Source organism: Oryza glaberrima, chromosome 8, assembly GCF_000147395.1.
Source record: "Oryza glaberrima chromosome 8, OglaRS2, whole genome shotgun sequence".
In the NCBI taxonomy this organism is placed as follows: domain Eukaryota; kingdom Viridiplantae; phylum Streptophyta; class Magnoliopsida; order Poales; family Poaceae; genus Oryza; species Oryza glaberrima.
In genome coordinates, this window is record NC_068333.1 from 24,542,949 (window position 1) to 24,558,657 (window position 15,709).

Below are 15,709 nucleotides of genomic sequence, written 5' to 3' on the forward strand. Positions count from 1 at the left end.
AAGTCGTGCTTAGAACCATAATCTCTAGCCTGCTTCTTGATTGCCAATAAGGGTTTCATCGGGGTTTCAGCCGGTGAGTTATCTGGACGTTGCATCGGCTCATAAGGATTGCATATACATATAAGTTGGATTTAGCCGATGACAACAAATGTTTCGCTGTTTAATCTAATCTTGTGGATTTCATGATATCGGACCTCCAGCCGATGTGTGCTTTAACCTTCGGATCGATGCTTATTTATCATATCATTATTTGCCGATTGGTTTATACTGGACTATATTGTTATTTTATTACATCATCATCAGCCGATTGCCTTTAATATCATCATCTACATTGGACATATAGCCGATTGCTTAAACCCTATCGCTATCGGCTGGTATCGACATCGGCTATTATTGGCTATCGGCTGGAACTACTCTATCGGCTTGTCAGCCGATCGGCTGTTTTGATCTACTATTTGCATATCTTGTCAATTGCAGGATCAAACTGACTGGCATGCCCGCATCTCATCAATCTTTAGACCTGCACAGGAGTTAAGCAGATCTCTCAAGCCATGTATTCGATTTTTTTCGTCAACACTCTGTTCATTCAAAAAGAGAGAGAGAGCTTTATTTCTACGTACGGACTGAAGCTGCCTCCAAGTCAAGTCGTTGCATGTGTTCCTTGGATCTGATTTGGATCATGGCCATCTGTAAAAGAAAATATATCAACTTTTCACTTTCCAGAGGATATCCATTAGTGCTTTGAATAGATGAGCAACAAATTGGTCCATGACATGCACGCACTCATCAATGACACTAGTTGGTGCGAGAGCAGGGTCATGAATCTGGTAGTGCAATGTTGGCTACAATGGAGGCAACAGTTGGTGCATTGGGGTCCTCTTGTGGAGGCCATAGTACTGAACTGGTTTCAGATGATTGGGTACGTACAGCAGCAGTGGTTCAGTGTAGGATAGAAGCATATGCAGAGGCATTTACTTCAAGCTCCAGCATCTGTCAACACAAGAAACACACCGAAACATCAGATGGAGAGCCACATCAAGTGAGATTTCTTAGGATGCTTCGTGTGTCCTTCCTTATCTGATCATTAGGGGTTGGTTGAGGAAGACTTGACTAGCATTACAAGCAACTTGCATATGGTATGTGCTCCATATTTCTACGATGATGTGATATCATCAGATGTGGCATCCATATGTTCTCCATTTTACATGCCTTTCTGAACTCTTGCGCATTTCTGGTTTCTGAACTCGCAATGTGCTGCAGGTTGCACTTCTGTAAAGAGTTGTTCCAAGAACTACACTGAAGAGTTCTTTGCTATACCTCGCTGTGTTTTCTTGTCAATTACAATTGCAAAGCAATCCATAAAAAAAGACCAATCCTGCAAGGGAAAGGAGTGAGGTTGTGAGCTGGTTGATCAATGATCATGCAAGTGATGCAACTGTGTACTGGTCCGTACCGTACTGTGGATAATAAAGAGATCGACACGAGGACAGCATGTAGCTTCCTAGCTTGCTTGTTAACTTCAATGGCGTAGGAAGAGATCGATGGGTGATAGGCTAGCCGCAGATCTTTTCGCCCACATCAAATTTGATTAGGGTTAGGAAGGTGTTGGTTGGTTGGCTTCGATTTGAACAACTTCCTCGACAAATTCTTATCGCCAATGTACCTTGTGGTCCAATCCATCTGCACTGCAGCATCTCACATGCATCCTCCAGAAAATGGCGTTCCTCTGTAAATCTCACGGAGAAGCAGTTCGATCCGACACACATGGCGGCGGAGGGGATGGGAGGGGAGGGCGTCGAGGAAAGCTTGCCTGGTCAAGCTGGAGCGGATGCGGATCTCCTCCCCCTCCTCCGCCGCCTGACCGCCTCCTTCCCCATGCAGACGGGTGGGCGCGGCTCATGGCCATTGCCGCTCTCTGCCTCGGCGTTGGCGGTGGCACCCGCCAACGCCGCCGTCGTCGCCGTCGATCTGGAGGCGACGAGGTCTGTGTCTGCTTCTGCTTCTGGTTTCTCTGCAAGCAGCCCACACGGTGTGGGCCTAGGCCCATCCGAGTTAACAGCTCATTTGTAAGGCCCAAATACAGCTCAGATCAGGCCCAGAGGCCGGAGCCCGCTTGTTGGGCCTGAATGTCTAAATGAGCCGTATTGAAGTTGAGGTTTCTTTTCTGATTTTTTTTTTCAAAAGGCAACTTGTCATTTGGATATCTCAGCATGGTCACTTATCTGAATACTCTGTGCAGAGATTAATTAGAAGGAGTTCTTTTTTTCCCCTAAGAGGAAGTTAATCTCTGCAACTTTGTTACTGTATAGTTATGGTTGCTACCTATATGTTGTGGAAATTTTCAGATTTTAAGCAAAAGGTTCTCTTTGAATAAAGCTTGTTTCTGTTACTCATGATTATGTTGCTAGAAACAGCGTGTACGATGAATATGGTAGTGTCGATAAACGATAGGACTACTGATTACTGATGACTGATGTCACGAGAGAAAATATAATAGTGGGCTGTAAGAACGCTGAATGCTGAGGTGGATGAGAGATGAGAAGTACGATGTAAACTTACAGCCGGCTTAGGTATAGGAAAAAAAAAATCTATGAGACAGATAAGTGGACCATATATTTATAGTGAAGAGCTAATCACTATATAAGTCAGCTGAGATAAGCTATAATGATTTATACATTAAGCAGTTGCCTATATTATTAGCTTTGCTACGAGGTAGCGATACATACAAATAATTATTCCACAAGAGGTGACAACCTTTAAACAACTAAAGAAAAGAAAAGACAGTATTCCTGTATAGTGGTTAATTAGTACTCCTGCACTAGCTTAGCTCTGGCTAACCCTAAACTTTTTTTTACAGGAGTTGTTATTATCTCCAAAAGGCTAATAACAGCAAAGCAGCTCGATGCAAATAGGCGTGAGCTTTTCCTTTGTGCATCGCCATGAAAGGAAGAAACCAGTCAAATCACCATATACTCTACTCCTGGCAAAGCACATTGGTGTCTGTCTCGGCCTTTGTCCTTGGACTGGACTCAGTCCATGGAAAGACGAGAAAGATAGCAGCAGTACGAGCAATCTCAGCAGTCGCCACAAAGTCATCTAGAGCTGATCATGATCATGATGCAGTGGGACACCAGTCTATCCAGATTTCGAAATCTCGAATTGCGCCTCTCTGAATCTCTCTGAATAATCTTTTTTCCTCACCAGATCGAGTACGGGACCAAAGTCCGAATCAAGAACGTGTTCTGCATGGACAATCATACAAGGTTTGATTTTCTTGGTCGGCATGCAGTGGCCAATTGGGCACATTGGCTGCCAGTGCATTTGCTACGCCACGTTTGTTAAACTGTAGGCGAATTCAGATTCACGTTTCTTATCGTCGCGCGCGTAGTTGGATTGATTATATAGAGTCGTCGACCTCGGTGGCGCGTCTGCGTCTCCGGTGGTCATGATCAAAATGCATATTCGTGGAGAAGATGTGGCGCAAGACGGCGACGACGAGCATCTCATCTCTCCAACGACCCAATCGTCGTCGTGCCGGAGGAGAGAGGGTCTACGTATAAGACGACGTGAGCACGACGGAGTTCAGCTCCGGATGCTTCACGTCCGGCCATGCATGTTATCTCGCCGGCGGCGTGGGAGGAGACCACGAGCCGACGACGACAGCGACCAGCTGATCCACCCGCTGTTCAAGCGCAGCTGGACCTCGGCGTCCGGGACTTCGAGAGCGGGACGTTGCATTGCACCATCGATCCTTGGCGACGTGTGGTGGCATCTCCACCATCCTTGGCTGGGTTCGCCCCCTCCACTTTGGTTTGCACCGTCTCAAAATTTAAGATGAAATTGCTACCAGATCATTGTGCACAACTTAACCAGTAGAATATAAATATAAATATATGACACTATCTACCTTTAGCGTGCGACTTTTACAACTATTTTTTCTATTAAAAATATAATAACAATACTATTAACCAAAATTATAATATTTTAAAATTACTTTCAAAGAAATACCTAACAATATGATTTTTATATTTTTAAACTAAATATCTTGAGAGCTACTAACAAGTCAGAGCTTTAATAATGGATAAGCCAATAATATTATTTGAAGTTTTTTTTTTAAAAAAACTGGTGACTAATCTTTAAGCAATTCCCTATATTAAATAGGGAGGTAATATATAATCATATTCACTTAAGATGGAAACAATTCTAAACCCTTGAGAGGACATCCCTCTTTATTTACATACTATTCAAATGTCTATAAAAAATCAATAAGATATATTAATATACGATAGATCATTCCTCAAATATACCTGATCAAATTTAATTTATACACGTTTAAATAAAATGTAAATTTACGTTAACTAAGTATATAGTTTAATTTTTCTTTTCGTTGAAACTTGTATAAGTTAAATTATTTTAACTTATATATTTGTGAAATGTTATATATCACATATATTTATGTATCTTCTTAATTCTTTCTTATATTTTTTTCATAATTATTTGAATAACATGTAAATAACAAAATCTACTCTTATCTAATATTAAAAGTTGGTTGGTGAGAGCCATTTATAACGCCATTCCTCATCTGCTGAGAGTGCCGTTGCTGCTAGTGAAACGGCGAGAAAGTTGGTAGCTCCATCAATTCAATGACGAATGTAATCTTGACTACAACGAGTAGTATAGCAAGAAGAAGATGATGAAAGAAAAAGGTTGAACGAACAATAGAAAGCCAAACTATAGTTATGGGATATTTTTTTAAAAAAACTATAGTTATGGGTGGAAGCAATAATGGATACCAGCAAGAACAAAAACACCTGCCACCGGCATAGTGCCAAGCTTAGCCCAGCCAGCTACTACAAGCTTTGTTTCTTTCTGGTGCGATTGTGGTCGTCACGTACCCCACACACGTCACATGTGCAACCCCATGTCCTACCCTTTTCAAGTCCAGTGGGGGTCGAGCGAGCCAGACCATGCATGCATGCATATGCATGGCCTGCCTCCCGTGCGCCGCCCGCGTGACGAAGCATGCACACAACATGAGGTGGAGTCGCAGAGGCCGCGTCGCGTCGCGTCGTGACGTGACGTCGTCCCCACCACCGGAGCAAAGCAAAGCCGAATAAGGGGGGTGTTTTAATGCAGGGTATAAAGTTTTAGCATATCACGTGGCATATTATATAAGTTATCATATGGGTGTTCAGGCATAAAAAACTAATTATAGAATCCGATAGTAAACTGTGAGATGAATTTCTTCTAATATATTGATGTGCAATACTTTTGCATGTTCGCGGAAAAAAATCACGAGATGAATTTATTAAGCCTAATTAGCACATTGTTAAATTATTGAGCAATTAAGTTTAAAAGATTCGTCTTGCAAATTAATCGTGTAATTAGATTTTTTTTCTATATTTAATACTTTATGCAAGTATTTAAACATTTAATATGTTACGCGTAAAATTTTTGTACGTGAACTCAAGAGGGCCTAACGCAGCCTTTTTCACCGCCGCCCACGTACGGCTGTCCCCCCCGCTTTTGCTCATCTCCGCTCGCCGCCGGCAACCGCCAACCCGCGCTGTCCAGTCCGTGACGTTTTCACCGTGCGCCGGCCCGCTCGACTCGAGGACGAAGCCGAAAAGCGCGAAGATTCTCGCGTCGCCATCGCCCATCGCCCATCGCCACTGTACGTGCTGCTCCCTTGCTTCAGATCTCTCATCTGCACTGCACTGCATGCGTCCAGTGTCGCCGCCGCGCCGTTAAAACTTTCTACCGCTGCTGCTGCGCCCGCCGCGCGCCGACCATGGGGTGCGGCCAGTCCAAGACTGACGGGGGCGGGGGCGGGGGCGGCGCGGCGGTGGCGCTGTGCCGGGACCGCGCCGCGCTGCTGGCCGACGCCATCCGCCACCGCTACGCGCTCGCCGACGCCCACCGCGCCTACGCCGCCTCGCTGCGGGACGCCGCCGCCGCGCTGCACGACTTCCTCCGCGGCGTCCAGGCGCTGCCGCCGCCGTCGTCGTCCGACGTCGACGACGCCGCGCCGCTGCGCCTCCCCGACCTGAGGAAGGGGGACCACTCGCTCCCCGCCGCCGTGGTTCCCCTCCCCGTCGACGCGGTGGTCATCAAACAGGTTGACGACGACGGCGGCGGCCACATACATTTCCCCTCCGACGACGACGACGACGAGGGCGGTTCTGATGGTAGTGGTATCCACATCCATTTCCCGTCCGACGACGACGACGACGCTGAGCCGCCTCCCCCACGCCCCGCCGCGGCTCCGGCGCCGCACGCCGCCACGCCATACACCTACGCTCCGCCGTACGGCTACGGCCCCGGCGCCGGGCAGTATGAATACGGCGTCGACATGGGCGGCTACGGCCAGAGCTTCTTCAGCATCAGCTACGCCCGGAGCCAGCCGCCGCCGCCGTCGTCCGTTGTGTCCTACGAGCACCGCCCCCAAACGGCCAATGCGACTGTTCACTACTACCCGGGGGACGGCGCCGCCGGGCCACCGCTTCCCGGCTCCTACTACGGCAGCGCCGCGCCGCCGCCATCGCCGCCGCGGGTGTCCGCCTGGGACTTCTTCAACCCGTTCGAGTCATTCGAGAGCTACTACCACCAGGACCAGCCATCTCCTGCTCCACCGGCCTACACGCCAAGCCGGAGCTCCAATGGCGCGCGGGAGGAAGATGACAATGGCATCCCCGAGGTGGAGCACGACGAGGTCGACAAGGTTGACAACCACCAGGATGCCAATGGCATGCCATTGCCGGCGAAGGATGTCAGTGAGGAGCAGCACAGGAAGTCCAAGTCCTCGGAGGCCAGCAGTAGTACCAGCAGCAGCATGATCAGTGATCTCCATGTAGTTCAGAAGAGTGTGATTGAAGAACAGCTGCGGCATTCGGATGCCGCGGGGCCTCCCGCGATCCCCGGGAAGGTTTACAATGACGATGTCGAGGTGGTGGAGGAGATCAGATCACAATTCGAGCATGCCGCAAAGTCCGCATTCGATGTATCCAAGGTGCTTGAGGTTGGGAAGATGCCTTACTACCAGAAGAGTTCAGGATTAAAAGGTTTATTATGATGCATTCCTTGCTTTCCTGTCTAAACTTCCAATCTTTTGTGCCATTCAATGAGACAAGTGGAAATTTTCATAACCAAATTGCTGTTGCAGTATCCTCGATGATGATTTGTGGGCTATCTTCGGTGGGGGAGGAGTTCCTGCAATTTGAGGAGGACAAGGCTATGGAATGTGGTAACCTTTCTTCAACATTGCAGAAGCTGTACATGTGGGAGAAAAAGCTTCTTGAGGAAGTCAAGGTTCTGATCGCGCTCTACAATTTTGAATTTCTAGCTGAATGATTTTAATCCTTCATGGGTGTACTTCTTTCTCCCCTTTAGATGTCTGTTTTGAACATTCAGTTCAGGAAAGCAAAGCTGACTGTTTGCTGTTATTAACTTGTTTTTAGCTGCCTAATATTGTCAAAGTATATTCAGTTCGAATATTTTGAGTAACAAACTGTATTTACATAATGAACTTGGATATAACTATTTCTTGTCAAATATGCACATTTCTCCTTTTCGGAAACTTGTCGTGTAGTTAATTATAGATGATTAGGAGTTTGCACTACAAATAAGTGCAATCTGATAGTTTTAATGCCACTGAAATTGTTTGCCGCATCCCTTATATGCATTCGTTGTCATAATGACATGTGGGATCCAACTCTGCATATCAGTATTCCCAAGAAATGATTATGCCTTACAGTTTTACTCTGTAGAGGGCTTTATGTTTCTTGTGCTTTGTCTTTACCATTCCTTTCCCTTGCTTTGGCATGTCATCCCATTATTATTTTACTTTTATAGGCTTGTTAAAGAAGACTTGATTTCTTCTTTTATTATGTTCTGTGTTGGGTTATACTCAAGCAACTTTGTTTATCACAGACTGAGGAGAAGATGAGGGTGCTGTATAACCAAAAGCGTGAGGAGCTGAAAGTTTTGTATGGAAGGGGTGCCGAAGCACACAAGCTTGAGGCAACTGAAACTCATATCAGGAAGCTATCAACAAAGATAAGCATTGCCATTCAGATTGTCAATACTATCTCAAAAAACATCAATAATCTGAGAGATGACGAACTATGGCCGCAAACATGTGAACTGATTCAAGGGTATGCGATATGCATCTCTTTACATGAAATTCCACACTACTACTACTACTAATGCATATTTTGCATACACAATGCACATACACATACATTTTTATGACTTTTTCATTGAATGGAGTAGATCAGGGTAGGCAGTATGGACAAATTTAGAATTTGGTTCGCAAGAAGGCAAGAATTTAGCATTCTTAACTACACATTTAGACATAACTGTTAGTATGTGAAATATTTGGCATTTCAGGCATTTAGTGATTACTGGTGAGCAGGGTTTCCCATACCACCGGGGCCGGGGTTACCGCGCCCCGGCGGTAAGCACGGTTACCGCGCGGTTACCGTGGTAACCGTGAAAAACCGTGCAAAATTTATCAAAAATTCAAATTATTTTTAAAATTTATTTGAATTTAAGGAGGTTACCGCGGTATTTATTACCATACCCCCGCAGTAAGCCCGGTAACCGCGTGGTTACCGGCGGTAACATAAACCCTGCTGGTGAGCATTAACAGAATGCATTGTTACATTTTCTCCTCACTTTATGGTGTACTGGCACTGCCATGTGATTATTAGTTTCGATTATTATGACTTTCTACATGCTGTCAGTACAAATTCGAAATGCTTCTTAAATCTTAACGGGTGTTGTTATTCAACTTTAAGTTGTCACCTTGGATTACTTTGTTATTTGCATGCTAACTTGGACATACACAATGGATTTTCAGGTTAATGCAAATGTGGCATGCCATGTCAAAATGCCATCAGATCCAACGCCACGCCATATCCCAAGCTAGAAACTTGGACTCTAAGCTAGATTCTGCAAGGTTCAGTGAAGCTCATATGGACTTAATCAAGCGGCTAGAGCTTCAGTTACTGGAGTTGATTTCTAGTTTTGCTACATGGGTCAATGCTCAAAAGAGCTTTGTTGGCACTTTAAATGAGTGGCTCAAGAGGGGAATTGACTATGTGCCCGAAGTTACCGATGACGGGACTCCCCCCTTTTCTCCAGGACGCTTAGGAGCGCCCCCCATTTTCATCATCTGTAATAATTGGGCAATCAGCACGGGAAGAATATCGGAGAAGGAAGTAGTAGACAAAATGCAGGCTTTTGCCTCAAGTGTCCTGCACCTCTGGGAGAAGCACAGGTTAGAATGGAGGCAAGGTATGATGGCTAACAAAGATATGGACAGGGACCTTAGAGTGATGGAGAGGGATGAACTCTCAATGCGCAAGGCTCTCGATGCGCAAAGCAAGAAGCTTGTGCTTGTTTCCAATCAGAGTGGCGTGTCGTTATCTGCGCAGGTGGTTCACGACAGTGGTCCAACTGCTGAAGTTGGTTTGCAATCTTGTATGAATAAGGTCTTTGAAGCAATGGAGAGCTTCACTGCCGCTTGTGCGAATGCATACAGTGATCTCCATCTTCGCTCTGAAGAAGAGAAGACTCGACTCGGCCAAAACAATGGCAGAGTTCCTAGCTTCATTTCAGACTTAGCTGGTAAGTACATAGCAAGTAACTGACCTTGGAGGTTTGGATGAACAGCAACAGTGTGCAGAGCCACCACAGATTCTCAATTCCAGTCTCACAACCGATGTGCCTTGCTTTTGCTTGGTTTGGGCCCTCTGCCAAGTTTCAGGGTCATCCTTAGGCCTGCAGCAACTGATGTGAGATCTGTGTTGGCCTGCATTCTCAGGGTTGAATGATCTTCTTTTGTGGTCATAATCATACTGGAGAAAACTACTGTCCTGTAAAGAAGTTAATCACCAATTCACCACAATGTTATTGACAGAGGGGCACAAAGCATCAGACTATCAGAGATACAAAACAATGGACATTATCTATAAAAGAAAGAGACAGAGAGCAATGGAAGATTCTGACAAAGAAACAGAGATCAAGATATTTCTTCTTAGAGGCCCTATAATTGCTTGTAGAAATTCTCTATCAAGAATCAAGGCAGTGTTTAAGGAGGTTGGTACTGTGGATGAATCTTAGCTGATACTCGATAATGAGATAATTTTTTTAGATAATGGATATCACTCCTGCCTCTACATCGATAATGAGACATGTTTGATGCTCTGTTTGGAGTCTCTACTCGATAATTCCCACCGAAGCATTTGGGAATTGGGAGCCTCAGCATGACAGCATTTTAGGCAGACGTGGCCCTGATACTGCAACTCTTCAATCTCCTAATTTGATTGGCTGTCGAAAAAAAGTCTCTCTCTGTGTTTATCTGTATACACATGATATGATTCATTTGTACCTGTGACACTGTAACTTTGTACAGCGAGTGTAACTTGAGTTGAGCCTTTTTCTTTCATCTCTTAACCTGTCTCAGTATGAACTGTTCTTGAATCTGGTTGCCAAGCTGTTCTTGAAAGTGACAACCAGATCAGTACATATGAAACATGATGTTGAAGTTATTTTCTAAATTTTTTTTGAACCTTCTTAATTTTAAAAATAAAATCTCGCAAAACCTATTTCTAAATCTAAACCTATTAGTGTGGCAAAACGATACAGACACATCCACTACAGGTAGGGTGGCGTGGCTAAAATGTTCAGATTTGAAAATAAGTTTCGGAAAAAATATTTTTAAAATTAAAAATTAAAAAAGATTAAAAAAAAGTAATAACAATTCCATGATGAATTGAGAAAACAAAAGCCAGGATGTCAGCATGTTGTCATCTGTTGCATCAGTGGAGACAAGACAAACCAGTTTCACAAACCTGGTGAGAAAGTGACACGTACTACATGTATTAGGTGAGAGAGACAGCATCAATCAGACGAAACACAGCAGAGAAAAACCTTAATCATGATTATACTTATACAGAAACAGATAATGCTGTATCAGGCCAGCGTATGAACGTATCTGACGATGTCATGCACGTCAGAGCACAAATTAATCAACTTTAATTCGTTTGTTTAATCCGATTGCAGGATCCCCAAAGATCTCCTCCTCCCCTCCTTCGCTGGTACGGCCGTGCAATCATTCATTCAAATTCGCGCGCGAACCCACTCGTCGGCTTCGCACGCTTCCGTGGAGACGCGCCACGCGTCCCTAGCCGAGCTCGTCGTCAAGCTCCAACCACTCGTGGTTGCAACTGCTCGACGCTTCCTAGTACGTACGTGGTGCGTCGCCGTCGTCGCCGTCGCGCGCTCGTGCGGTGTGGGTGCCGCGCCCACGGGAGGCATGCCAGCCAGGCCTTGCCGGCGAGGCAGGCCGTACCGACATGCCAGCGATGAGATTCTTCCGGCGGCTCAGGATATATATCGCATCTGTCCATGGTGCATGCATTCGTCTTCCTCGATCGATCGCCATTAATTCCCAAGAATTGAGGGAAGCTAGTGTGGTGATCTGCAGCTATGGAGGAGCAGCAGCTGTGCAGGCTGAGGCAGAACGTGGCGTCGTCGTCGTCGTCTTCCTCGGCGGCGGCGGCGATGGCCGGCGCGCTGGAGGGCGTGGCGCGGGTGTACGAGCACGTCGGGCCGCTCGTGCGGTTCGCCTGCGCCGAGCAGGTGGAGGAGGAGCTGGAGGCGTCGGTGGCGCTGCTCGACGCGTGCGCCGCAGCGAGGGACAGCCTGCGGGCGATGCGCGCCTGCGCGCTTGACCTCGAGGTGGCCGTCCGCCGAGGCGACGCCGCCGGCGCCCAGAGCGCGGCGAGCGCCTACGCGCGCCTCGCCAGGAAGGCGCGCGCCGACGTCAAGAAGCAGCAGCGCCGCCTCACGAACAGCAGGAGGCGCGAGCGGCCAACCCGCGACGGCGACGACGCGCAGTCGCTGCAGGAGGCGCGGCGGCTCGCCGTGGACGTGCTCGACCGCGTCGTGGCGGCGGCGGCGGCGGGCGGCGCCACCGGGCCGAGCAGGTGGTCGACGTGCGTGGCGCGCGCGTTCAGGAACAGGACGCGCGTGGCGTGCGAGGACGCCGAGGAGATCGCGGCCGCCTCGCCGCCGGCGTTGGCTCACCTGTACTGCAGCTCGTCGCCGTCCAAAGATCTCCACGACGGCGGCGAGACGGCGGCGCGGGTGCAGAAGCAGCTGAGAACGCTGGGAGACACGATCCAGAGGCTGGAGGATGGGCTGGAGCTACTCTTCAGGCGACTCGTGCATTGCAGAGTCTTCTTGCTCAACATGTGCAGCTCACTGTCAGAGTGTGTATGAACAGATCAGAGCTCAAAAAATGCTAGAGCTGCATGTACAGTAGATAGCTGTCAGCTATAATTTTGACACCTGGATATGAGTATATGGTGAACAATAAAAAATAGCAGTAGAAAATTTTGAGCCATTCTCTCGGACTACTGTGCTCTCCGATGCCATCATACCCATCGAAAGGAAGAAGAAAAGATCAGAATTCTCATGTCACATATGCTGATGAACACAATTTAGCTTTGTTTCATAACTACTACTCCTTTAGTCTTTTACATTCGTACATGTACGAAATTATTTGTTGTGAAACACCTTTCACATAAACTGGACTAACAATCAGTCATTAACTAAGGCTGCGTTCGTTCATTGGAGATAGGGGAGATTGTCACTCGTTTTCCGCGTGTACGCTTTTCAAACTACTAAACGGTGCGGTTTTTGCAAAAAATTTCCATAAAAAAGTTGTTTTAAAAAATCATATTAATCCATTTTTGAAGTTTAAAATAATTAATACTCAATTAATCATGCGCTAATGACTCATCTCGTTTTGCGTATCTTCCCAATCCTCCCAATCCTCTCTCCCTCAAATACAGGCTAAGTTTTGGATGCACAACGTGCACACCATCTAACAAATTCCACTTAAAATTCTAGAAAAAACTGTACATGTGCTTCCAATAGTACTACACATACATGTAAAGTCTCCGCTTCAAAGTTATTTTTATTTCATCCGTTTTTTTTTATAAAACTAATAGTTTTAAGAATATAAGTAAGTTAGAATTTGGTCTCTCTCTATAAATAATGAATTTTTTAAAGAGACTTCACACACAATTACAATACTATTGGAAATACATGTATAATTTTTTCAAGAATTTTTGAGGATGCACCCGAAACTTATTTGCATAGGATAGGTTACCTCCTTAAGTAGACTAGTGTCAGAGTAATATATTATCAGCTCAGTTTTTTCGCGAACGCGCAAAAGGATTATACGTCAATATATTAGAAGAAAAAAGAATTTTTGTTACAAGGGAAGGGAGAAAAAGCAAAGCCAAAAACTGAAGCTTAGGAACTACTACGGCAGCTAAAAGCAACTCCTAAACAGCGGGAAGGGGCAAAGCCACGCTATCAGCTCAGCTTCACATAGTTCTTTTCACTTAGCCAAAGTAGAGTTATTCACACTGTTCCCTGAAGCTGGAGCAAATTAGAGGATTGCATCTTCCGGCTGTCTTTTTGATGTCACAAATTTTCAGACTATTTGAGATCATTTGCAGTATGAGGAATCTCCGATGAGCCCGCTGGCATGATGAAGTCCTACTTAGAGTTGTAGACAAAGCATTGGACATAAAAGAAAAAAAAATCCTACAGACAGAGCAACAGGATCAACGAGTAGTGAACCTCCAATGTTGCCAAACAAGTGATGATGTGTTGCTTCAGATGTTCATTTGATCAGATATGCTCAGATCCTTACAACTTGGCAGGTGAATACAAATGGTGGATCCTGCTTACGATATCTGAAACAAGTTTCAACAATCAACACCGATGAAACTTCCACGTACCTCTGTTGTTTCGTTCTTTTTGTGCTTTTGTCATCCATAAGAACCCAACAGTACAATCTCTTGAGCGTGCAGCTTACTCTGCTTGCAATGCATGAGACATGACAACACAGCAAAGGTTAGTTAGCAGTGTACCTGGAATTAGACAACATCTGAAGGGCATCACCTTGTCTGCAGCTGCATTGGCCATGCAATCAAAGAGCAGATGGGAGAGCAGAGCAGTGGAGATTCCTGCTGTCTCTGCATAATTTGCCTCATACCATCTTCTCAACCTCCTGATTATAAGTAGGGAGAGTTGGAGCATTAGCACCACCAGTTCATCATCTGCTCCCAACACTCAAGAGTCTGAGGCATAGCACCAAATTTCATTCCAAACATGGCTGGCCATCAAAGATCGACAAGCCTGCCGTCTATGCCTCACCCCAACTACATCAAGATCGAAGAAGAGCTGCGCAACATATGCTCAGGCATCTCATCGCCATCCGCCACCATCGAAATGGTGTCTGACGCTCTGAGGAGGCTTGGTGGCGTCTACAACTGCATCAACGAGATCATAAGCTTGCATAGCAACCAAGCACATGGCAAGAAGCTGGAGGAAGAGATGGAGCGGTCTCTGGAGGTGCTGGATCTTTGCAGCGCCATGCAAGAGATGTTCGCTGACCTGAAGATGACCATCCAAGAGCTGCAGATGGTTCTCAACAGGGGAGACCATGCAGTTGTTCAAGTGAAGGCTCAGTCATACATCCGCCTGGTGAGGAAGGCTAAGCATCACCTGAAGAAGGCCAGCAACAAGTCTACCTCTGATGAGGATGGAAGGCTAGTCAGTCTGTTGACAACAGCGAGAGGGATCACTGCCTCGGTCCTGAAATCTGCCCTAGAGCTCCTGTCGAAGCAAATCTCCACCTGCAATCCAAGCAAGTGGTCTCTTATCTCCAAATCGTTCCAGAAGGCCAAAGTTTCATGCGAGGAGGTGCAATTGCAGGCATTAGAGTTGGGCATCGTTGGCCTAGAGAGCGGAGTTGAGAATCTGTTCAGGAGATTGATCCAAACCAGGGCTTCCCTTCTGAACACTCTTAGCTCATAGATGCTCCATTGGCACAATGCGATTGGCATCCAACTTTTATAGGACCTGTCAATCACCACAAATTTTGAATAATATGTACGTAAGTCTAAATGTATAGCAAGATACATAATTGAGAAGGCATGCATTGCTTCCTTGCAAAAAGAAATTACACAGTTTTGTTAACATGTGATTTGTTCCTTCTCTACCATCTTGGAGCCTGTGTTTACCCTATAAACTTATGAACAAGTGGCACATTATCTCTATCCAGGTGTACAATTGGAAGCTACGCAAACTGACTTGACTACTGTGACAACGATTGTTTGATTTCTCAACACTTCCTTGCACGCCTGCAAACTCTTAAAATATCTCAAAAAATTTTGCCAGATGATGATTGCATTCGTGTGCAAGTGTTGCATCCTAGAAAGTTCTTGTCAAAATTTAAGCTAACTAATCAAGTCACATTTCTGCTGTATGCTTAGCTGCTCACTGCTACCTTCCCTAATAAATATGATTTGACATGATCGTGTCATATCTATCCAACCGAAACTTTGATATTACAAGATAAATTATACTGGTTGTTGAGTCAAGAATGCGTGCACTTACATGGTCATCCTTTCTGTGGATAGCTGGAACATGCCAGCGATGCTGCTGCTGCTGCTGCACGAGAGATGAATGTTCAACTCGTCCTAATGTAGGAGTATCAGAAGAAAACCAAAATAATTATTTTCTCACCAGCACCAAAAGGCTGCTTTTCCTCCTTCCTTCCTGATGATGTATCTGGATCTGAAATCAAACTAAACCCTCGTGCAAGTATACTGTCATCAAT

The 15,709-nt window shown here is 45.8% G+C and overlaps 2 protein-coding genes and 2 long non-coding RNA genes across 4 annotated transcripts; 3 read left to right on the forward strand and 1 right to left on the reverse strand.

Annotated features, from left to right (window-relative positions):
- Window positions 1–12: 12 nt before the first annotated feature.
- LOC127781670 (uncharacterized) lies at window positions 13–1,017 on the reverse strand. The gene is made up of 3 exons (XR_008019042.1): window positions 784–1,017; window positions 621–687; window positions 13–520 (listed from the first exon to the last, which is right to left on the reverse strand). It is a non-coding gene; the product is annotated as an uncharacterized LOC127781670 (long non-coding RNA).
- LOC127781671 (uncharacterized) lies at window positions 1,013–2,387 on the forward strand. Its single transcript, XR_008019043.1, has 2 exons — window positions 1,013–1,136; window positions 1,261–2,387. It is a non-coding gene; the product is annotated as an uncharacterized LOC127781671 (long non-coding RNA).
- A 3,146-nt stretch (window positions 2,388–5,533) lies between these two features.
- LOC127783237 (protein ALTERED PHOSPHATE STARVATION RESPONSE 1-like) lies at window positions 5,534–10,674 on the forward strand. Its single transcript, XM_052310474.1, has 4 exons — window positions 5,534–7,061; window positions 7,163–7,308; window positions 7,930–8,153; window positions 8,861–10,674. Exons 1-4 carry the CDS (start codon window positions 5,792–5,794, stop codon window positions 9,651–9,653), a joined length of 2,433 nt encoding a protein of 810 aa, XP_052166434.1. The 5' UTR covers window positions 5,534–5,791; the 3' UTR covers window positions 9,654–10,674.
- A 3,361-nt stretch (window positions 10,675–14,035) lies between these two features.
- Window positions 14,036–14,946, forward strand: LOC127782686 (uncharacterized). The gene has a single exon (XM_052309954.1). The coding sequence runs from the start codon at window positions 14,197–14,199 to the stop codon at window positions 14,902–14,904; it is 708 nt and encodes a 235-aa protein (XP_052165914.1). The 5' UTR covers window positions 14,036–14,196; the 3' UTR covers window positions 14,905–14,946.
- Window positions 14,947–15,709: the final 763 nt, after the last annotated feature.